This window comes from Rhea pennata, chromosome 17, assembly GCF_028389875.1.
Source record: "Rhea pennata isolate bPtePen1 chromosome 17, bPtePen1.pri, whole genome shotgun sequence".
NCBI lineage: Eukaryota > Metazoa > Chordata > Aves > Rheiformes > Rheidae > Rhea > Rhea pennata.
The window spans coordinates 7,285,587-7,308,717 of record NC_084679.1 but is presented as its reverse complement, the minus strand read 5'-3'; the positions used below and the strand labels follow the sequence as shown (position 1 = coordinate 7,308,717).

Below are 23,131 nucleotides of genomic sequence, written 5' to 3'. Positions count from 1 at the left end.
GAAAGGCTATGGCTATGGAATAATGCATTCTCTCTATTTATAAACTCAGATAGACTGATGGTGTATAATAAAATAATATTAAATGCTGAAATTCTACAAGGGCATTAAGGGGAAAAAATTATTTTGCTCACCTTCCAAATATCTTTTTCTAGGGCATTCAGTACCAGAGACGCTGTTCTGTATTCCAGTGTTTCTGATACAAAAGAGGTACTTGAAAGACGAGGGTTTATCAGATCAGGATGATTACAAATCCTTTGCAGCTGCATCAGGACATGCAGGACACTGACAAAGTGTCCACTTTTGAGGGCTTCTTGGGTTCTATCAAATAATTTGTATGGAAACACATCAATTTAAGCATAGGTCTTATAAAGCCATAAAGAAATGCCCTTAAATTGGCAAGCTGAGTGTCTGAAGTACAGTGTGTTATGCAAAAATTTTCATACATGCTTGGATTTTATATAGGTCTTTCCAGAATATTTTAAGTAGCACTGCAGTAAATACAAATTTGGAAATATGAAACTTAGGGACCAGTGCTACCCTAAAGTCAGGTACAACCTAAGCAGCTCCACATACTCCACCCACATTTTTCTGTTTGTTTCATTTCTCCACCTATCACAAATCACTTTACAGCGCAGCACAGGTAAAAGGCAGGGGGATGACACTTTAGGCTTTACGTAATAAGGAACACCTTTACAAATCCTACAATGAAATAATGACAAAACTGACCATTATAACTTGATTTAAGGGTTCTAGAGTTAAATACCTATGTCTGCCATTAGAATTGTAACAACACTAGCTTGTAATTTTAGTTTACAATGTAATCATATTCTATTCACTAGTCATGACGGAAAAATTCACAGAAACATTAAAATACACCCAACCATGACAATCGTTTATCACCTTGCTCAAGCACCAAAAATGAGAGTGCTTCTTATCTACTGTTTTAACTCCTTACCCTGGTTGTAATATGACATCTTCATACATAGCTTTTTGTCGACTAGAAAGACGACACTTTAACACATGCTCGTATTTCTTTGTTAGCTGCTTTTCAACATCTCTCTTTGATCTTCGCAAAATAAATGGCTGAATCATCTGAAACATTTCATAATTGGGAAAAAAAACAAACTTCTCTCACTTCAAAGATGCAGTTTTACAACAGCAAGCTAAACCCACTGACATCTAATGCATTTAATATGATAAACCTCATATATGATATGCAATTACATTGCTATGCACACAGTCATTTAAGCGTTATTTGTTCTTTAATTTCTGAATGCCATGCTTCAAAATCTAAGCCACACATTATTTTTAAAAGAAACCTATCTATACTCTCCTGGGAGCAGAAAACCCTGCTTACAGCAGGAATTCCTGTTTGAATTGAACAAAGCAGTAAGAAAGGCCAAAAACTTTAATTAAACTTTTTTTTTTTTAATATATCAGTCATATTTAACTACTATGGTAGGGAAGAGGAGAAAAAAATAACAACATACTCTGTGTAACCTGATGACCAGTTTATGGCAATAATCCTGGTTTTCCTCATTAGCTGCTTTTACTGGAAAATCTAGATAAGGTCTGGAAATTCCAGGAATCAGAAAATGTACCATGGTCCACAGCTCCATCAATGTATTATGCAAAGGAGTGTCTATCAGAAGCAAACGATGATGACTGTGAATAACGAAAAAAAAATTTTAACCAATATAGCACCTACATAATATCATTATCAAAAGGAGACCAATATTCAAACACCACATTTACTGTAGTTTTAGGATTGTCAGATACACAGAAGAAATAGGAAGTAATGTTAAAAAAATAAATTCAAGATAAATATCTTTTTAATTTTTGATATGCTATCAAGCTAGCTTCTTCATTGCGTAAGGATCACAACATATACAGGGATCTTTCTGGGAGCACAGAGTATCAGCAAGTGCTCTAGTGGTATGTTAGCTGCAACCATGAAATGCTGAGCATGTCTCCGAACCCTGACTTTCAACTAAAGGCAGCTCTAGGTAGTGAGCATTGGTAAATAGCACAGGAATTTGGGCAACCTAAATACGAGTTACCAAACAGTTCTCTCGAACAGGAACACTGATAGGAGATGAAAAGGAAAAAAAATTGCCAAAAGGAAAATGCTCTACTCTATACCTTCGGAGACTGAAAAGTGCCTCCCAGTGCTTCTCTGTCATGTTCTTTATTTGTTGCATTTCATCTACTATTAAATATTTCCATCGCATTTTCATAAATGCTGGGTGGCCTTTGAACAGCTGTTTGTAGGAAGTGATACACACATTAAAGCTGTTGGGTTCCATCCATTCCTACAGAAAAGGAAAGAAAGAGTGAGACAGAAAAGCTAATGCAGAACTCTCAGGTATTTTACAACCTATTTATTAATTATGAATAGAAAGATACTATGATCCAAAAGCATTCTAAAAGACAGTCTTGGTCTCTAAATTACAGTTGGTTCAGAAAGCAAATCAAGTGTTGTGTGTATTGTTCAAGACCAAGTGAGCTCCAAAAATACCTTAGAAAATCCAGAACTGATAGATGTGAATCTCTCTGCAAAGCAACCTGTAGTATTAAAAACTTCTTATATCCATCAGGATTTAAGGAACACAAGGATAAATGGAGCTTAAGGGAAGATTCTTACCATCCAAAATGCAAAATACAGCAGTTTAAGAGCTGCAAAATACCATACCTGTCTTTTTGCCCTAAGTTCTCTTTGGCTACCAAAGTAGAGAAGAATTTTCAATCCTGGGCACCAGCGTTTCAATTCCAGCTCCCACTTCAATATGTTACAGCTCCGTACAACAACAAGATGAGGACCCCAGTTACCTACAGAAGGTAAAATACAGCAGGTAATAACAGAAAGAGACTCATGATAATTCATGTGACTTATCTTCTCCCCTGTCTTTGTAAATGCAGCGTACTGAATCACTGTTAAAACTGAGACCCAATAACACCACAAATATAACAGCTCTAATCTATTCTATTATTTCTGAATTCCAAAGTACAACTTGTATACCTAATAACTATTTTTCTCCCAATTACACGAACTAGTTGAATAAAATATATTCCACATCATCACAACAAGCTTTGCTTTACTTATATTGTCAAAGCAACCTGGCTACAACATTTTCAATGATACTTGAGATGACATACAAGGCACAATTGTCCAGCTCCTTGAATTTAACCACCTATGGCCATCTAGTCATTAAACAATTGGGGAAGATTTTAAATATTTTTTTATACTACTAAACTGGGGCTTCTGAAGGATGTTGTCACCCAGAAGGTAATAGCAGATTGACCAAACAGTATACTTAGCATGATGGCACTCTATTTCACATTTAATATAAGAAGGCTCTTCTAATCATATGGTCATACTGTGTATGCTAACTAAAGTCTGATGCAAATAAACAGAAAAAAAAACTGACCCGAGGCTACGATTCACAAAGACAATGCTGGCCCAGCACCTGTCTAAAATTCAGAGCGGTAAATTAAGTTACCTTCATTACAAGCTAAATGTGCAAAAAAGGCGATCACTTGCACTGTTTTGCCAAGCCCAGCCTCATCTGCCAGAATGCCATTGAGATTCTTCTTGTAGAGCTTTGCCAACCAATCAAGCCCAATCTTTTGATATTCTCTGAGAGGCCCATACAAAAGGGATGGAGTATTATATTTTACCTGTAACAAGAATGAATTGATACTTTTTTTCTGATTTAAGCTCAAGGACTGCATCATAAGGTGTAGCCATTTTACAGTTCAGTAACTAGAAAAATATTTATTGTTAATTTATTGTTAAAATTTGCTAAATGATAGGAAGGCAATCTTTATGTAGAAATAAACATATAGAGTAGCAGAAAGCAAGGAGTTTTACCGCTGTTGTTATCCTTGAGCTGCCTTTAGGTAACAGCATTTCTGCCGCAGCAGCAACTTCTGATATGTCTCGCATATGTTTCTTCGGAGGACTTGATCTGTCTATACCCTTGTATTGGTCGATGCTGAGAAGTGAGTCTATGAGGACAACTTCTTTCTGAGGACTCTCCCTGTCAGAGATATGGTCTTCCATTTCTATAAAAGAGAAAAATTACATTGGTATTTTAAATAAACCTAACTTTACAAATCAGTCACACAAAGGAATTGAGATGACTGGAATTCAGATAGGGATCTAACAGGAGGTCACTTTTAAAAATAACTGTACAATCTTAAAAGGAAAATAGTTTAAACTCAGAAACACATTCTCAGTATTTATCGCTAGCTGGGCTAACAGGATCATTAGCTTTTTACAATTTCTGGGAGGTCCTCTTGTATTTCCTAAAATCTACCCTCGAATCTACAATTCTATCATCACGTTAGTGTAGAACAGATGGCATCTGTGTAATAATAACTAGCAATGAAGTATGCTGCTTTATTCAGTGCAGACAGGCTCTTCTACAGCTCACTACTGCTCCTGAGAATCTCTGACACATCATGACTTTAAGATACTATCCTCTTTCACACATTGAAAAATAAAGGAAAAGGAAGAAATTCTTCAGAGATGATTATCCAAAAAATATTTAGCGGTATCAGAAATAAACCTCATTTTTCTAACACTCATTCCAAATACCTATCCAGAAGGCACTGTACTTTCCATTCATTCTTGCACAGAACATTGTTCTTCACTTAAAACGAGAATCATTGAAAATGCAATTCACTCAATTGCTTTTTTTCCTTTAGTATAAACTATCTTTGTAAAAGAGGCTCTAAGATCAATCAATTTATTTCACCCTGTAAGTCAGAACTTTCTTCTAAACAAAAAAATAATTTACCTTCTTCGCTGCTATCCTCTTCACTGTCGGGCTTAGGCTGAGGCCAGTGAAAATTTTCTGCAAAGGCACCTTCGTACATCTTTAGTAAATCATCCAAAGGCAATTCAGCTGAAGATCATTGAAGCAGGTAAGTTTAAAATCATCAAAACCCTGTCACACTCAATACCAATGTGTTTAACCTCATGACATCCTTCACTATTACATAACACACTGGTCCTTTACGCAGAAGTTAACTGAAGAAGTAATTATTCGTTGGAAGATAGAAGTATTATTTAAAGACCCAGATTATGGAGACCACTAACATTACACTGAGACTTGCAGCAAAACTAAGTATTCTGCTCATCCAGCGTGCCTTCTACTGTATTATAAACTCACCATGTAAACCAACAGTAAGGCAGTGGTTAGAAAGATAGGGGTATCAAATCCAACTGAGTGACTGAATGACAATCAAAGACTTCAAAGTCTTTGATTGGAGTAGCATTTCAAGCCTACTACAGTATCTCCATGATCGCCTGTTTGGTCTGTTGAGGCAGGAATGTACAAGCTGTTGATGACCAATCAATCAGGAAACACCCTCATTAGGAACCTGGCTGACTAGCCAAGAGTTATAATGCTTCCAACTGTCCAGTTGGCTGCAGCCACTAAGCTGCTGAACAGACCAAACAAACAGATCTGGAAACTGAATATTGATTGCTGAGCAGGCCTAGCTTGGGAACCCTGCCACTAAAAATCAGTACAGTTTTTACCATGATAACTGAAATGATCCCTAGGGGATACTTTGCGTACATCAAGCCCTGCATAGCAGCTGTCGCTATGCTGCTAATGGAAAAGGGCTGTTGGCCAGAGCATTGTCATTCCCAAAAGCCCCTTTCCTTTCAAGTACTTATACCTCCAAGATCAGCACTTCAGGACCTTTCAAATTTATCAGGTGCAGCACAAAACCCTGAGATACTCAAAACAGTTGATACAATTCTCATGGTTTCTCACACATGCCTAACTGTGAAGAAGCAGCACTGCTCACGATCAGTGTTCTGATGAAACTCACTACGCTGACAGGCAAGTACACTTTTGTTTTTAAAAGTTTCTCAGGGGCATATAGAACTTAGGTTGGGAGTCTTCTGATGTGAGGTTTTAAAGCACGATGCGTAGAGAAATACTTTTTCTCAAGCCACAATGCTTGATAACTAGTTAAGTATACGAATTGCTTTACAAAGCACAGATATCCATGATCATCCCATAAACTAACTGCTACAACTTCCTGTACAGAAAAAAAGAAAAATACAGATTATATGATTGAACATCTGAATGCATTCAGCTTTTCATCTGATAATTCCATTTGCAAATACAATAATTGCTATGTGTTTTCATATGTTATTTCAGAGCCCATAAAGTAGCAGCAAGCTGCATGCCTACCTTCTTTGGCTAGGTTAGACAACTCAGTTTGATGGTTTATATTTCCTTCTTTAGCTTCTTGTTCTTCAATTGTCTCTTCTTCATCTTCAACTAAAATCAAAACAAATGCTAACTGTGGCATTCAAATTACACTATAATTTAAAAAGCTTGTAATCCCCTAAACCCCTTAAAGTATACCAGCGTAAGACATTACAAAAGTTAGTAGGAATCAAAAAGCATGAGACACATGGAAAACAAGAAAATCTGAGAGTAGCTATATCCAGATCTTTAAGACAAGTAAAAGCACTCATGCCTCAGGACAAAAGACAGTCTTGAAGTGTTAAGGGTTAGTTGACAATGGTTCCCAGAGATAGATTATTCTGGAGTGAAAAACTGGGAATTTTTTTTCATCAGAAACATGACACACAAGTCATCACAAGAAAGTCACTAAAGTTGATGGATTATCCAACCTGAAAACATCAGAAAAAGTTAAAGATTATTAGTAAGGTTTGAGAAACCAAGGAATGAAGAGAGAGAGAGAATCAGAATTTACCAACAATGATGGCAGTTTGTTTCTAATGAAAATTCTGTTTTCCTTAGTTTACTATCCAGCTGCTCAAAGCACTGGATGAGGGTTGATAATTGGTTTGTAAAAAGTATTTGGTACATGCAGTAGCAGACTGAAGATCAGCGGTTTCAGGGTTTTATTATATAAATCACATACCATACTACGGACACAATCTTGAAAAGTGATTTACCTTCCTCATCAGTTAAAGATGTGCTTGCCTTTCTTTTCCTTCCAGATGATGACATACCCTAGCATTAAATAATTGAAATGTTTAAAAATCACAGAATACAAAGCTATGGATTTTTTGTTTTTTAAAGACAGCAGTAAGTGTCTTGCAATGACAGCAGCGAATAGACACTTAACATCTGTCAATATTTTCCCAGTCATGGAAACAAAACAAAACAAAAAAAAAAAAAGGAGTCTTAGATTACATTCACAATATCCATGTTCAAACCAATTACCTTCTCCTCTCCTTTTGTTCTTAAATTCTCAAATTTAGCACAAAAGACAAAGAATAGTATTTTTGACTGTGCCGCCTGAATGGTGTCAAGCCTAAGTAAAACGTACATGATTTCAGCAAGTTCAAAACTATGCAAATTCATTTTGCAATTCTAGTGCATCTGTTCTGCTTTACCTAATGACCTACCAGATACTGTCAACCTGAACTAGCAACGCCATGGGAAAAAGCACAGTGCTATTTAGACTGATCCTCTCAGGTTCAGAGGAACTGCAGCTGCATTAATGACTCTCAGCAAGACATTTTAGCCTGGTTCGGGTATATGGATGCAGGTACTCTGCTTCTGTATCGAAGGTGGTCTGCAGTCAGCCACCTGAAGCGTCTGTTGTCCAAATTACTCAGCTCCAATGTGGCAAAGAACAGCAATACAAACTTTCCTTTAAAAGCAGTGTTGAGGCACAGAACTTTTACCCAATTTGGAATCAAGGACCAAGTCTTCACTAGACAGCGGTATGGCATAGGCTTGTGCATTGGCCAACAACTGTTCACTCTGAACCATCTAGCACAATCTGTAGCATGGTTTGGCCAGTACAAATTAACACTCTCATAGACAGTACTAGGCCACAGTTTGGCTGATAACACATGTTAAAGCTTGTTCCTAAAAGGAAATTCAGACATAGGCATTCTGCTTGGTGAGAGATGAGCATTTCAGCAAGTGGACATCAGCTGTGCAATGGCAAATGGCTCTGGGCCACAGAACAGTCCCCAGCTTGTTTTTTTTCCAAATGCACAAATGTAGCCAAGGAATCCTAGCACACATTTCATCTAAGGCAAAGGATATTTAAGTTTCATTCAGTTTGATTCATTCTGTGACATACACTTATCTCAGAAGGTAAACCATGACATAGGCTACAGAACAGGTGAAAATGAGCTTTCATGTCTCACAAAGTTTCTCTCTGGCTATAGCAGAATAAATTCCTGCCTGAAACAGTCTGGCAATTAATTTATGCAGTTTGTGGTCTTACAATCTTAGGAAGAGTGATTCAAAGCCACTGGATAAATATGAACTCTTCCTTTAAAAGGCGTATGTTAACCAAAACACACATTGCCAATTCACTTTTAAAGGTTATCGTTCATAACCAAAAATAACGACATTTGTGCTAACGATTGTAAGTTCAGTTGTCAGTAACTACACAGAAATCTGCTCATCATCACTGCGTATTTAAGAAACATATTCATTTAAATTTATCTGATGTTTTTACAAAACAAAAACTTACCATTTCACTTTCTCTTTCCAATAAAAGGTCTTCTGTATGTTTTGCATCTTTACCTGGAAAATTATTATACTTGATGCATGCATTAGTTACTTAGCAATTTTATATTTTTTAAGTTAACTTTTAATTGCATCCAATAGAAAACACAAGAACTATTAAAAAATCTAATTGAAAAATTTTAAAAATTGTAACTTATAGTTCAGATCTGTTCAGAATCTATTATTAGTACCTACCAATTCTATTGCCAGTAAGATGAAAACCCAATTCAGTGAAATTATACAAAACAAAGGCATGGGAATTTATACTGGACTTCATACGAAATGAAATACAATTACCTTTCTTTGAAATTTTCTTTAAATTCAAAGCTTTTTTCCTTTTCTCTTGAAATTCAATTTGCAGTTTTATTTCAACAACCTAAAATGTAAATCAAGTCTAATAAAGCATTTAATTTTATACATAAAATACCAAACATAAAAAAAAGCAGTGACTTACACAAATATTAAAGAGCCGGCATTTTACCTGTTCAATGTTAGACCAGAAGTACTCTATCTCTCTAGCAATTGATGCAGCAATTCGCCTTAGTTTATTTTGTTCTTCCTTTTTAGCTCGCTCTTCGTTAAGTTTTTTTTCTTCATGATAACGAGCCACAGTTCTTACCATCTAAAATACCATCAGAAAGGCTGAATTAGGTTACCTCAATATACAGAACATCATATTTCTTAAGATTTTATTACCTAGCAGCCGCTAGATGTTGACTGTATTTTTAATACATCTAGCACTCATCTCCAATATTTCTAATTCCTGTCATGCCAGTAAAACAACAGACTGAAAAACAAAGAGAAAAAGGAAGTACAGAAACTCTAATTAAGCAATCAAGTAGGGAACTCTTAATTCACCGTTCTCTCTCAATACAAGAGTTAGAGCAAAATCTACTGAAAACAGCAGCAATCATAAAAAAGAAAACCTTTTTCATACAATACGTATTAAGCATAGAAACCACACCTCAATATTTCATAGAGACCAAAAGTAAAGTAAGTTGAAAAACAAAGTATATACATGATTGAAAGACAGGTCTATCATCATATGTTATAAACTGATTCAACTGCAACCTGTAGCTCAGGAGAGCTTTAAAATGTTGACTTCCAGAAGTCTGAAGGACACTGCCAGGGGAAGGATCATTCCATATGTGCCCTGCCTATTTCTCCTATTCTTAAAAAGATACCATTTGTCACAAATAAAGCACATCAAATCCAGATTCAAATTATCTTCAAAATGCAGATCTGCATTCACAAAATAATACATCTATTTTAATATTATGCTTCTAAGAAAAAGAGTCCTGAATTCTCAATTCAGTGCCAAATGTTAGATCATCCAAAGCTAACAACATGGCTTCTCCTTTAAGTTAAAAATCAGTGCTTTATACTCTCATCACTTTTTTTCCACAGAAAAAAACTGTTTAAATAGCTTTGATACAAAATTGAATGACACAAAGATTAATTGTTTTGATTCAAAATGGTGAGTTTTTCAAGTACCTTCTTAGCAGTTGCCATCTTCCACTTTCTCTCTTGAGCAAAATCAGTTGCCATCCACTGCATTTCTTCCAGCAAATAATCCCAGTGAGATTTGGGTCTTGGAGCCTCTTGGAGTTTAGGAAGTCGCCTCAGGGACCATAAACCTTCTTTCCTCAGTTCTGCTATTCGCTGATGGATTTGATTTTCCTTTTTAAAAAAAGGACATATCATTACAAAGAAGCTACATGATGCACCTGCAATAGTAGCCAAATATAAAAACAGTATTTTCTCTGACTTCATCGAAATACTTGACAGCAAAAAATAAAGTGTAATAACATGACACATGCATTATACAAATCAAGTCTGAATATTGTATCAATGCAGGAATTACCAGACTAAATTCAACTTTATCAATAAACAGAATCACAGTACTTTAACCTGTATTATAGAAAAGTATCTTGTTAAATTAAAGAATGAAGGAAGTTTGTAGGACAGGACAAAAAGTAAGGTAAAAGACACATGCAAATCAATCAAATAATACTTTTGTATAAATTGAAAATGCAACTGTATTTATCCACAGAGAAACACATACGAGGATAAAGACTTCTTCATTATTAATACTTCTTAACTTTAAGAGAAAGCAAGTTCCCTATGAAGTTCCCACTAAATACGCAAAACATGTCTCTAGTTTACTATGAATATAAATATGGCTGCAGCTGCTTTGAATGACTAGATAGAAACAATATAGTAGAAGCAGAAAGAATACAACTCTGTGAAGACTTATCAGTCTTATTATTCATTAGCAGTTGCGACTTTAATGTTCCTGAACCTCTCTTTAATTTCTTCTGCATAAAAGCAAAACTCAGTAAGTAAAACAACTTCTAAAACACCATACACAGAAAGAATCCCATCTTCATAACTCAAACAGGTAAACTATCTGTGTGTTAACTGTTTATAAGTTCCCTCTGCAAGAAAAAAGAAGAATCTTACCAGCTTTACTTGCTCAGCAAGCTTGTCTTGAGAGTTGTCCTGTGGTAATACTGGTGCATTCTGAGCTGGACTTTGTGATTTAGGTGCTGCTGCTACTGCTAAACCTGGGGGTTTTGAGGCAATAGGAGATAACGACTTGTTAGTTGCTGGAGACGTTCTGTTTGTTTGCACTGGATACGTAGAAGGTGGCGTTGTGCCTGAGATGGTTGCTGGCGCAATGGATGAGGTAGGCGGTAGTGTATTTGCTGCAAGACGCTGAGAAGACTGAGCAGGATCTGCAGATGGTCGTGTCAGAGTCACAGTCTGCCCAAAAAGCACATTTGTTAGTGATGAGTTTAACACTCAATACTGTCTTAGCCTGCATTACAGCAGAATGTAATGCTGGCATAACTTTAATCCAGTAAAAAAAATTTACACTTGCATTTTTGTAAGGAAAGGATTTTTGTTTGCAAGCTATGTCTAAGTGTGTTTGTCCAATGAAGTTAAAAAAACATTAGGATCTTCCACGTATTTTCAGGATGATAATATTGTTCTATTTTACTAAGCATTGAAACAAACATTTTTTTTTAATTATGATAAAATTCATATACCTGTTGCTGCATTGTAGCTTGTGGTTGTGACACTTGGTTTGCTGTCTGTCCTTGTATGTGGATTGCTGGCGGCACTTGCTGCTGAAGTGGTGCTGGAAGTGGAGCAGAAGTCAGGGGTACACCTTGGGGCTGGATCTTCACTTGGATCTGCGGCTGAGCTGGAGATTCCACTATTTGTGGTTGCTGCTGTGAAAGCTGCAGTGCAGCTGGGAGAGATGTCATGGGGACATTTGCAGGTTGCAGTCGCCCTGGCAGCTGCGGTGGTGGTGTATGTAAACTTGCTGCATTCTGCACTGGAGGACCTTTAGATGGGTCATACTGTTGTTGACTTTGTTTCTGTCCAGTTAGTTGTACAGTCTGAGGAGCAGGAGGCATCCCACCTACAAAGCAAGAGAAAACACACACATGAAATTAAAAGGTCCAGTGCTCTGTACTAGTATAGAAGGAAATCAACTGTAGGTAGACTGTTTTGTTACTTACTTTGCCACAAGACACCATCACTTGAAAAATACCACATCACAATCACAAAGTAAATCACCATTACAATAAACAGCAAATTTTTTCATGCACAGGACTACAACTAAAATTTGGAGCACAGCTATTGTAAAAAACATGTCATTGTCTTCTGAATGTCCTATACTTAAAAAGAAAAGGAGTAATGAGCTAACAAGAATTTAACCTGAAATAACAGCATCAAGTCTAAATAACATTTAGTTATTAACATAGTCACTTTAACATACGTTCTAAAACCTAGCATGACTACCAAATTAAAAAAAAAAAAAAAGATTGTATGTTGCAAATTAGGAGGTTTCCTTTTCACAAACCATTGGCTCAGTTCCAGGATTCTCAGATTAACCATTTTGCATCAGCACCTGTGACGTATTTCCATGCCCACATGCACCTTTGGAGCCCGTCACTCAGCTCCTTAAACAAACCAGGCATTGCATACCAAGTATTAATTTACATGGAGAAGTATGCGGTGGGACTAGGATCTTGGAAGGTTGGAATTCCAAGTTTCTAGTTCCATCACTAACATCTCCTTGTTAAATTAATGTGCAACTGGCATGTGGTGACACAGTACCTTGTGCCGTTGGCATTAGCTGTTGAAGAGGAACTCCTGAAGCCACACCCGGATGCTGAAAAACCATCCCATGACGGCCCACTTCAATTCGTGGTCTCTTAGACGAATCTGTGATATTCAAATTCCATTTATGGCATGGTATAATGGAATGGGTTCAGTTTTACAAAGCAAACTACTACACATGATTTCAACATCAGCTCAGAAAGCTACAACTACTATGCATGTGTAGCATTTATGAAGAACATGCTGCAAGGGCAGAGTCCCTTTAACTTCAGGTTGGCCATCTCCAATCTTCTTAGTCAGAATAACCAACCTAACAATGTTTCTACGCTTGCCAAATCCAGTCCTATGTATTGTGAGTGGAGTGCACTCTTTACACAGCACCACTCACAACAGATAGTGCTAACGATCTGGCCGTTTCCAAGGTGAGGCAAAACTGTATTTCCAGAGTTACTGAACAGTGGGCTTCAGTTAACTGTTTGGAAAAAAGTAAAACAAAACAAAACAAATTAAACTGAAATTCTGCTTGAGAGGAGCATACCTGCTGGCACAAGTGCTTGTCTCTTAAGAGCTTCAATTTCTATGGTGTTCACAGTCCCCGTAACAGGAGTTACCGTATGCGTTTGCTATTGGAAAAAGAAAAGAAATCACAGAAATTCAATATATGAGTAGCCTAACGCAACGTGTAATTTACAAACAGATGTAAAGAGGCCACCAGAGAATTAATTCTTCGAAACAGTTGCACAGTGAAGAAAGTAAGACTGACCCAGTATCTGCTAGAAATTTTGTGCCCAGATTGCACTGATACTTTTCCTTCAGTTTAGGTTTCAAAACAGCAACTGAATTGATGAAGCTAATTATACATAATAGAAGCTAATTATATATAATATACATTTGAATTTTTTTAAAAGAGTATCAAAACCAAGAAAATACAGCATGTAAAAAACTAAAGTTGGTCAAAAGTTTTGTGATTTCTGTTTTTATAATGAAAGTTTTCATTAATGTATTACTCTTCATCATTTGCCCAATGTTGCAATGATGTCATAACAACATATTCTTATACCATATAGCTGCAATAAAATGCCGACATGACAGAAATTAAACATTGTGACTTCATTACAGGATTAAATAGAAGGGAAATTAGATGAGGAAAGAGCATTTATATTAAAACTAACTGCATCAAAACTAACAAGATACAAAAAAAAAAAAAAGAAATAAGAGTCAGAACATTTGTGAAAGATAATCCTTCTCATTCTGCATAAAACATTAGTAACACAGAAACTAGTTCTCATCTTGAAGGCAGTTTAAGCTTATGTAAGAGCCTCCACTCTGTCACTCCCATGATAAGAGTTCTATGGGATTTAGCATTGAAATACTTCAGGAAAAATTGCTAAGTTTGAAAATATGAAATAAAAGAATCTCAGACTAAGTTCCAATTCCAGTTTTGCAGATGCCAGACTCGTACTTGCATAGCTGGCAAAAAGAGTACCAAGAAGTAACTTTATGTTGAGAAACACAATCTTCCTAAAAAGCTACTGTCACCTCACAGCACATGAGAACTTACTATACATTTTGCCTGATGATAAATGTCGCACAACTACAAACTAACAAGCCTGGAAGAGCACCTACAAACCACTGTGATGGAAAAGAAATCACAGGGCTTTGGTTCAGCAAGTTGGAATCTTATTTGGTAAGATTATGCAGTGCTTTACAACTTTTTGAATTATTACAATTAATACTGGCACAGATGGTAGAACTTAGATAATTCTTTCAATACCAGATTCCGATGTCAGATTTAGAGAAAGGATTTTTGAAGTAGGTGAGTTTTGAATAGATGACAATTTCCATGCTCTTTGGACCCTCAGTACTACTAGCAAGTACTTAACTATGTCTGGCAGCGTTCACAGAAGTTCAGTTCTTTTCACTGAGTTTTGAAGTTTTATTTTTAAATCATCCTCAATATTTAGCCATGCTATATCCAATACTCTATTATGAAACTTAATATGAGAAAAATAAGGACTACCAATAGAAAGGGCTTAAAAGATTCTATTAGAAAAAACAAAGAAGGCCTTATGTTAATCCAAGACAATGAGCTGATTTACCACTCAAGTTCTCTAAGTGTAATTAGCTGTTGATAAGTTCCTCCACAATATACATGTACAATGAAGTTTTTCCAAAAGTCTTATGAAAATCTGTTATGACAACAGATTTTTTTTATCATTAAACATGTTCCTAGCAAAGACAGCAACTTTCCAAAAGAAACTTCTCACTTATTCATTGTTCATTTATTCTTCATTTTTAATAGAAATTCTACCAATGTAAATTAAGTCTAAGTAAACACCACTCTCTACTAAAATAAACTGCAGTTGTCACAACAACATCTTCAGTGTTTCTTCGAACAATACTAGTAGACAGACTTCCTCACCTAAAATGACTGGGTTTAAAACATTTCTTTTTGAGCAGAATACATCTCATACCATTCAGATTGTACCAACAGCTAAGAATAACAAAATTTAATACTTTTGTCACTGTGAGGGCACTTGTGGTGATTCTAGTGATATAGCTATACTATTAAGATATGAATTTTAGTTTTATGAATATCTGACTCATATTCATCCTTAATGGTCAGCAGTTCACTGTCATATCACACTCAATATGAATTAAGCTTTCAAATTTTTATTTTCGCGCAAAGTAGACATGCAGCATATTTTATGTCTAATAGCCAATATCTGGCAGAGCACCATACACTTAGGCATTCACAGAATTATTCAAAATAACATCACAAAAACATATTTTATGTAACACTTGGATTAATTAACAAATTCAGCTTATTTGCTATTTGCATCAAATGCCTTCTGGGACATCAGTCTAAGGAGGTATCTTCTCCAAACTGCTTCCAATGCTGTTTATTCATCTGCACTTTTATTCTGGATGATTGCATTCTCACAGTTTCAGGCTGCAGCTCCACTTTAGGATTTTTGACTAACATTTTCTTAAGCCTCCCACTTGTCTGCATTATCGTCACCTAATTTAGTCTAGATACTTCAATGAGCAAAGATGATACATTTTTATAAATTGCATTCACATGCCACAAGGCATGTGGTAGGACTAAAACTGTGTAAGTTTAATTAAAATAACAGTTTTCCGGAGGTCATGACCATGCAGCATGTCCACAATAATCACCTTGAGTGCTGCACTTATGCACTTAAAATAGAATAATGATGCTGATCAGAATTGATTAGTTGTCTATAAGCAATTGCAAACAGAAATATTCATGGAACAGATGATGCTTCCTCTTAAAAGTTTGTGCTAAACGCTATTATCACAAGTATGCGAAGAGGTTTTTGTGTTGAGCATGTACCTTCCACTAGTTTTTCTAAATCAGCTTGGAAATGCTGTAGTACTTTGTAAAGTACTCCAACATTGGTGTAGCTGGAACTTAATGATAAGCATAATCACTATAAAAAATAACCTGATAAAATATCACTTATTTTAAACTATTTAGATGAAACCTGACTACCTAAGGAGTCTTCTAAAACAAGTCAGCACTGGCCATAACAAAGTTCTCAGTGCAAGTTCCTTTAATAAGCAACTCATTGTAAAGTATCATAATGAATAACCCATTTGTTATATATGGGAATACCATCAATTTTGCATTGCTTTTAACTTTCCGTTTTCCAAAAACAAGATGAAGGTAGTGCAGACTGTAGGGCTTTTATGGTAAAGACAGTAATTCACCCTGTACCATTTGCTACATAACTGACCTAATAAGTAAACATTTTAACTGTAGGAGATCTAGAGTACATTACTTCTCCAGGTACATAAGCAACGGTGTCCCAGTAACATGGTGCTAGGGGTAGCTGTATACACACATACTAGCTTGAATCTAAAAGTTGCATCATCAGTGATCCACAAAAATAGTAATTGCTTACCACATTCTCCCTCTATTTTGTACATTATTCCCTCATTCAAAAATTTGTTAAAACTATCTGTAACACAAAAATAAGCACTTCAGTTTCCTCTTGCTATCATTTATGGTAGAACTAATGAAAAGGTGTTAGTTATTTAAAAAAATGGGAGAAGTGTTATTATTGTTATTTGAAATATTTCAGGGAAGGTAAAACCAATACCTTCTGAAGCCATACTCAAGACCTTTAATAAATAAAGAAAAAAAAGAAAAGAAATTTAGAAGAAATCCACAGTTACAATGCCACAGACAAAAGAATCCACACTACCACTAGGCAGAATGCACAAATGAACCAAATGCATTAAGGAAACAAAAGACAAACAAACCAAAGTGAAAACATTCAAGCTGAAAGTTAATGAAACAAGCCAGCAACTTTGAGACAAAGATTTAACTTCCTCAATGCTCCATTAACACTGACGCATTTTAAGATTGCAAAGATCTTTTTTGTTTTGTTTAGATGATAAGGGATGGGCTCTTGGGAAAATTCTAATTCATCTAAGAAATACCAAATCTGAATGAAGAAAAAAAATCTGGGATGAAACTACATTTTTAGAACCATTGAAAAGTACCTGAAATGGTTGCTGCTGAGATGAAAAAGCAGCAGAAACATTTGGAGGAAGCTGAGTTGCTATAGCGACAGGAGTACCAGTCTGCCCATCCTTTCCTGTCACAACCTTTACCTGAGAGAAATATTTTGGGAAAAAAAAAAGGGAGAATCATTTTCTTTTTAAAAGTTTTTCTTCTTCTTCTTTCTTTTTAACTGTTCGACACACTTGTTTTTTACTGATGGCACCTCACTGAAGAGGGGATTATAAGTAAATGACCATCAGTGAAGCTTGGTTTGAACACAGGTAATTTTTTAAAAGTTCTGTTTCAGTTTTAATAGCAGAACAGAGTAAGGCCTTGACTATGTATAGTGTCCTCTCACCACTGGAAAGCTTTTCTTAAATCCAGTTCACATAAAAGCATGGTTTAAATTTAATGATTGCAGTTCCTGATGGACAACAAATTAGCATGACAGACAGTTTGAACTTAAGAGAGCCCCAACATTTATTTAAGCAATGAGCACAGCCACCATTCACTCTCCCCCATTAATTCCCAAAGCGAACAACCTTTCCAGGCAAGGGATGAAGTGCATTGCTTTAGCAGAAAGTGATAAAGAGAGGGGAGGGGTAAATAAAAGAGAAGACGACAAAAAAAAATACAAAGAAATAACATACTTGTCTTAGCTTTCAAAAAGATTCATCATTTGAAAACACTCAAACAACTTGTTGTTGCTATCTGCAATATTTTCCAGCATTTAAACTGACATGCAACTTTCATGAGCAAGATGATCCATCACAAGAAATTGCGATGTACAGCAAACTCAAAACCCAGAAGACTGAGGGGCAGAGTCTCAACTGACGTAAATCACAGTAGTACCACTGACTTCAATGACCCTCCAAAGACCTCAGAACTTGCATACTACCATTAAAAATACCTGTTTTTCAGCTGATGAACATGCAAACCAACAAGAACACCTGAATAGTCTGACAAAATGCAAGCCAAGTGAAAAAGCTATTGGATAGCCATTATCCATAAATTATAACATGCTAGTTTTTAAGTTCCTAGATATAGAAAGAAATGATTTGTTTAAAATTATCAATAACTACCATAAACAGAATATATATATATATATATATATATATATTTATACACACATTTATATCTCCTCATCAAGAACTTCAGATCACAAAACAATGAACAACTTAAACCCCAGCTACTACATGGTTAATATTTCCTGCAAATTCCAACTGAAGAAGTGACCACTAATGACTACACCTAAGTGTCACCAATTTTCACTGAAGACATTGATTTATAATAGGTATTTCAAAGCAATATGAGTTTCTTTAGAGAACTTTTTAACCTTTTTTTTCAAATCAGCAACTGCATGCCCACAGGTATTCTCAAAAATTTTAAAAGGTATTTATGAGTGCCAAGTGGTGCTAATTCATCAATTATATCAGCACTGTTGCAACCACTTACCATACAATGGTACGCTCTGGTGCAAGAGAGGTATGTTCCAGCACCCAAAGGGGTGCTGCAGGTCAAGACTAACATGAATGGATACAAATATGAAGGAAAAGCTGCATGGCACCTGTTTGCAGTAAACCTATCTCAAGTCATTTGCCATTAAGAAACAGTGAATTAAAGTAATTTAGTTATTTTAGACCTTTGTGTAAATAACAGAAGTTGACTTTTTAATGTCCAGGTTTTAAGTGCTTTTTCTTTTTTTCTTTTTAATCATTCAGGCTGCAATATATGCATAAAGTTCTAGGACAATTTAAACAAACTGGTGCCTTACTGTGGATCCATATACATTATGAGTCACACAATTAATGAGAATAATTAGTTAGAATTCACAAGAGACAAATAAAGGTTTAACCTCTTATAAGACTTTTTCGTTTGGATTTTTTTGCTTGTGTATGCTAGTAAGTGAAATTTAATTTATGATACCTAATCAATCCAATGATAGCTTAAAACAGTTCACACAGCAATGCCAAACTCATTCACCTATTGTATTATCTATTTCACATACAAGACTTACATACTAAACTAGGACAACAAAAGCTCCCTGCACCTCTCTGAAGTGCACTGCTTTTAAATACATACATCTAACTCCATGCTCAAACCAACCTGTAAGATCACATTACCTCGCAAAACTGCATTCCCTCAAAGCATCCATTTAAAAAAACTGCAATACTTAAAGTAAAAACAGTTTTTCAGATACTCTCATATCATCTAACACTTCAGAATCCAGGTGCAATAACTTCCTCTACTATTTTATTTCAAAATATTAACCAATGGATTTCTTACCTCATCATTGATAACCTCAGATTGTTCCTCCTCTTCCTCCTCCTCCAGATCCAAGTCATTTTGCCTAAGGTATGCTTGCAGTGGAACACAATGTTTCTTCTTAAAAGCTAAGAAGTCCATCATATTCCCTTGAAGATGTTGCAGGAAAAACAGTTCAATCAAACACTCCTTAAAAGTTTCCTTAAGCATTTCCATTTGCTTGTGGTGATGATCCAAACATTGTTTTCTCATTTGAGCAGTCTCTTGGTTGGCAGGAGGAATCTCCTCCAACTTTTTGGATTGTTTTTTCACTGCTGTATTAATTGTAGGTGCAAGAGGAAGATTTGACAGTCCCTGTGGTACCGTGGCCCGTGAGGGACTTGTGGGAGGTGGTGGTGATGTCATTCCAAATGCACTAGGTCCTCCAACTCCTGCTATTAATCCACCAGAAGTCCTGTCATAGCCAATAGGTCTACCCAGCTGCTGTCCTTGAAGCACTTGCTGCTGCTGTTGCATAAGTTGCCCTTGGATAATATTGCTGATTTGTGGTGGCAAGCTAGTAGTTGTAATATGACCTGGGCTAGTCAAAGATTGCATGTTTGCTCCACTAGCTACAGGACTTTGAGGGCCCAGATGATGAATGGTGCCACCAGACTGTGAGTGAGGTTGTGAAAGTCTGCGTTCTCTTACTGTAGCAGGTGTCCCAGAAGATGGAAGCTGCACTTGTGCTGCAGCTCCTTGAGCAATCTGTGCAATTCCCGGCCCTTCTTGATACACAAAGTGTCCACCATTTGAAGGACTCAAGCTGATTTGTCTCACAAGTACGCTAGCATCTACAAATCCTCTAGTGGGACTCTGGCTGCACATACCCAGGCCAGGGCCTGGAGTACCTGCTCGAACATTTGGTAATGTCTGCACTGGCACAGGGCTTGGCTGTGTAGGGCTTTGAGACTGAACTTGTTGAGGCAGCGGTGATGTAACCTGAATATACGATGGGGATCCATGCTCAAATCGCCTCTGCTGAGGACTAAACTGAAAACTTGGTGATGTTGGATTTGGAATTGGCAAAGGGGTAAGTGTTATCTGCTGGTTTCCTGAAGCTACTGGTCCAACGTTTTGTAGTGTGATGTTCACATTCTGCCCAGCTACTGGACTTCTGCTCATTATAAATTGCTGTATTTGGTAACTGGGGGACTGTGGTGCAGACGGGCTTGCCGAAGGTGCAAAGGAAGCTGCAGGGGACTGGGGTAAATTTGTCTGTTGTTCTTCTCCCTCACTGCCTGTGAAGGATCTGGACCTCTGGAGCTGACGCTGAGCATTCTGAGGACCGTTACCATGGTGCATTATCACTGCTCTAGAGATTTTACAGTATATTCTAAAGAAATATACAAAAACAGAAATTCAGATAAAGTAAATACGTTTCTGTAACTGAGAGAAACTATTAGAAAGAACATCTCCTGGTAGGAATTCAGTTATTCTGTCTTTGCAGTTACTAAGAAGTTTTGCATTATCAGTCAAGTTTTCTGAGAGCCTCATTGCCACAAACAAAAACTTACTTAAATCTCGTACATTTCTCTAGCTAACAAAATGCTATTGAATTGTTTACAAATGATGCATTCATCTTAAATAGTCAAACTGACTTAAAACAAAATAAAAGTACTTTTTCCCTTTCTGTGGAATTTCAAGAGTGAAAAGTCTCCACTATCAAAAAATCTACTACTTTTGTGTTCATTAATCCCAGTGTTTCAGTGTTATAGCATTTAATACTATATTCTCCAAAACACAGCAGTTGTAAGAATGTAAAGTAGGTTCTATCAATAATAATGAAAAATGTTATGAAAAGTGGACACAGACTACTCAATTTTATTATTCTAACTATTGAGGAAAATACAGACCTGCCATGAAATATCTCCTTTCAAAATGATCTGGAAGTTTGAAAAAGTATTGTACCTGATATTTAACTTTGCATTTACTTTCCTTCAGAACACCAACACTTTAAAAAGATAAAAATCAATCCAAATCTGCATTTCATTTAAAATGCTGTTTATTGAGCTAAACTATCCAGAGATTAGAAAGCACTCTGGTTTTGAGGTTCAGTCATTTATCAAAAAAAAAAAAAAAAAAAAAAAAGTCCATCAACGTGCACTGACCAGCAGACACAGTGCTAGATGTCATAAAGAACCAAAAGAAAAATAAAAACTTCTCTCATATTTTGAAAATAACTGTTCATTGTCAGTATTTCAGGCCAAAACCAGACTTGCGTCCTACTGTTTTTCCTTGCTTCTAACCACATCGACTCCCAGCCCCCAGTTACAAGCGGCCAGCAGCAGTATGTACCAAGATCGCAGCGCTAGTAGAAAGGTACATGTGCGTGCAGTAATCTGATGTCCTGCTATTCTTCCACTCCTCGCAGCGAAATGCAGCACAAATCCGTTCCCCTATCCCGGGCTATCTGCGGCAATCTGTTCAAGCCCTGGGGATGCAGATATTCCTGTCCTGGCCCTCAGGAAACGGTCCTCTTCCCAGGAAAGCGGGAAGCAGCGCAGCGCTGTCGCACACGTGCTGTCTAAGGGGAGTCTGACGAGGAAAGGGGCGACCGGCGGGTGCAGGGCCTCGCGCTCCAGGACGGAGCCCAGCCTGCACAAGGGGCCAAGCGCATCTCTGGACGGGTTTCACCTCTCCTGGCCCTCAGAGCCTCAACCAGCGGAGAGAGGAGGGAGAAAAATCCACTCCTTACAGGCACCTTTTCCGAAAGGTTCAACAATGCTGCAACACTTCGTGCTGCGGTGACTCTTTCATGACACTGGTACCAAATAATTAAGATCCAAATGATATCGCCTATCGCTAATAGCAAGTTCTTATTATTTTAATTGCCTGTACCTCGGCAACGCTTACGGCCGGGGCGCAAACACGTAATTACACGGTGACAGCGCAGCGTCGGCGGCGCGCCGCCCGCCCGGGCACCCGGGAGCGCCTTTTGTGTGCGGAAACCCCAGCGCGCAGAGGCGCCCGCCGCCGCCCGGCCGGCCCCGCCGGGCCCCGCCGCCCGGGGCGCCCCGCCGCCGCCGCCGCCGCGGGCCCGGCCCGCCCGGGGCACGGCGCCGCGCGGAAGGCCCGCTCCGCCCCGCTCCGCTCCGCCCCGCCGCCGGCCCGGCCTCGGGCCCGAGGCCTGCGGCGGGGGCAGGCTGCGCGGAGCGGGGCCCGGCGCGGCCGCCGCCCGCCGCCCCCCGAGCCCGGCGGGCCCCCACTCACCGCGGGCGCCGGGGCCGGAGTTTCCATTCGCTCCTCACAGGAAGCGGGGGCGGGGAGGGGTGGGGGGGGGGAGGGAGCGGCCGGAGCGGCGGCCGCTACCAGCGCCGGCAGGAGACAAACCGCGCCTCCCTCCAGCGCCAGCCGCCCGCCGCGCATGCGCACACCCCGCCGGCCTGCGCGCGCCGCGCATGCGCCGCCCACGGCGCCTGCGTGTGGCGCATGCGCATACGCCGCCCGCCGGCGGCAGCAACGGCGGGACCGGGGCGGGGAGGCGGCGGCGGCTCCAGCGCTGGCGGTTTCCTGCCCTCCGCCGAGGAGCCTCGGTTCCGCCCCCGCGGCGAGCGGGCGCGGCCGCCCCGAGCAGGGGCGAAGCAAGGCGCAGGCCCGAGGCAGGGAGCGAGGGGGGAAAGAG

At 38.2% G+C, this 23,131-nt stretch overlaps 1 protein-coding gene across 11 annotated transcripts in view; it reads right to left on the bottom strand.

The window, feature by feature from the left end:
• The window catches only part of EP400 (E1A binding protein p400), a 50,531-nt gene extending 27,708 nt beyond the window's left edge, over positions 1 to 22,823 (bottom strand). For 10 of the 11 annotated variants that reach the window (XM_062589772.1, XM_062589773.1, XM_062589776.1 and 7 more), the window contains exons 1-20: positions 22,720 to 22,823; positions 19,489 to 20,842; positions 13,207 to 13,291; positions 12,666 to 12,773; positions 11,585 to 11,964; positions 10,995 to 11,297; positions 10,026 to 10,211; positions 9,013 to 9,153; positions 8,829 to 8,907; positions 8,497 to 8,549; positions 6,953 to 7,010; positions 6,216 to 6,305; positions 4,803 to 4,910; positions 3,872 to 4,065; positions 3,501 to 3,678; positions 2,693 to 2,829; positions 2,143 to 2,312; positions 1,491 to 1,665; positions 956 to 1,092; positions 132 to 318 (exon numbers count right to left, since the gene is read on the bottom strand). In XM_062589772.1, coding sequence (XP_062445756.1) covers positions 132 to 318; positions 956 to 1,092; positions 1,491 to 1,665; positions 2,143 to 2,312; positions 2,693 to 2,829; positions 3,501 to 3,678; positions 3,872 to 4,065; positions 4,803 to 4,910; positions 6,216 to 6,305; positions 6,953 to 7,010; positions 8,497 to 8,549; positions 8,829 to 8,907; positions 9,013 to 9,153; positions 10,026 to 10,211; positions 10,995 to 11,297; positions 11,585 to 11,964; positions 12,666 to 12,773; positions 13,207 to 13,291; positions 19,489 to 20,811 — 4,092 coding nt within the window. In that variant the 5' untranslated portion in view covers positions 20,812 to 20,842; positions 22,720 to 22,823. The remainder of the gene's footprint in view (positions 1 to 131; positions 319 to 955; positions 1,093 to 1,490; positions 1,666 to 2,142; positions 2,313 to 2,692; positions 2,830 to 3,500; positions 3,679 to 3,871; positions 4,066 to 4,802; positions 4,911 to 6,215; positions 6,306 to 6,952; positions 7,011 to 8,496; positions 8,550 to 8,828; positions 8,908 to 9,012; positions 9,154 to 10,025; positions 10,212 to 10,994; positions 11,298 to 11,584; positions 11,965 to 12,665; positions 12,774 to 13,206; positions 13,292 to 19,488; positions 20,843 to 22,719) is intronic. The other variant, XM_062589778.1, reaches the window with a different exon arrangement.
• Positions 22,824 to 23,131: the final 308 nt, after the last annotated feature.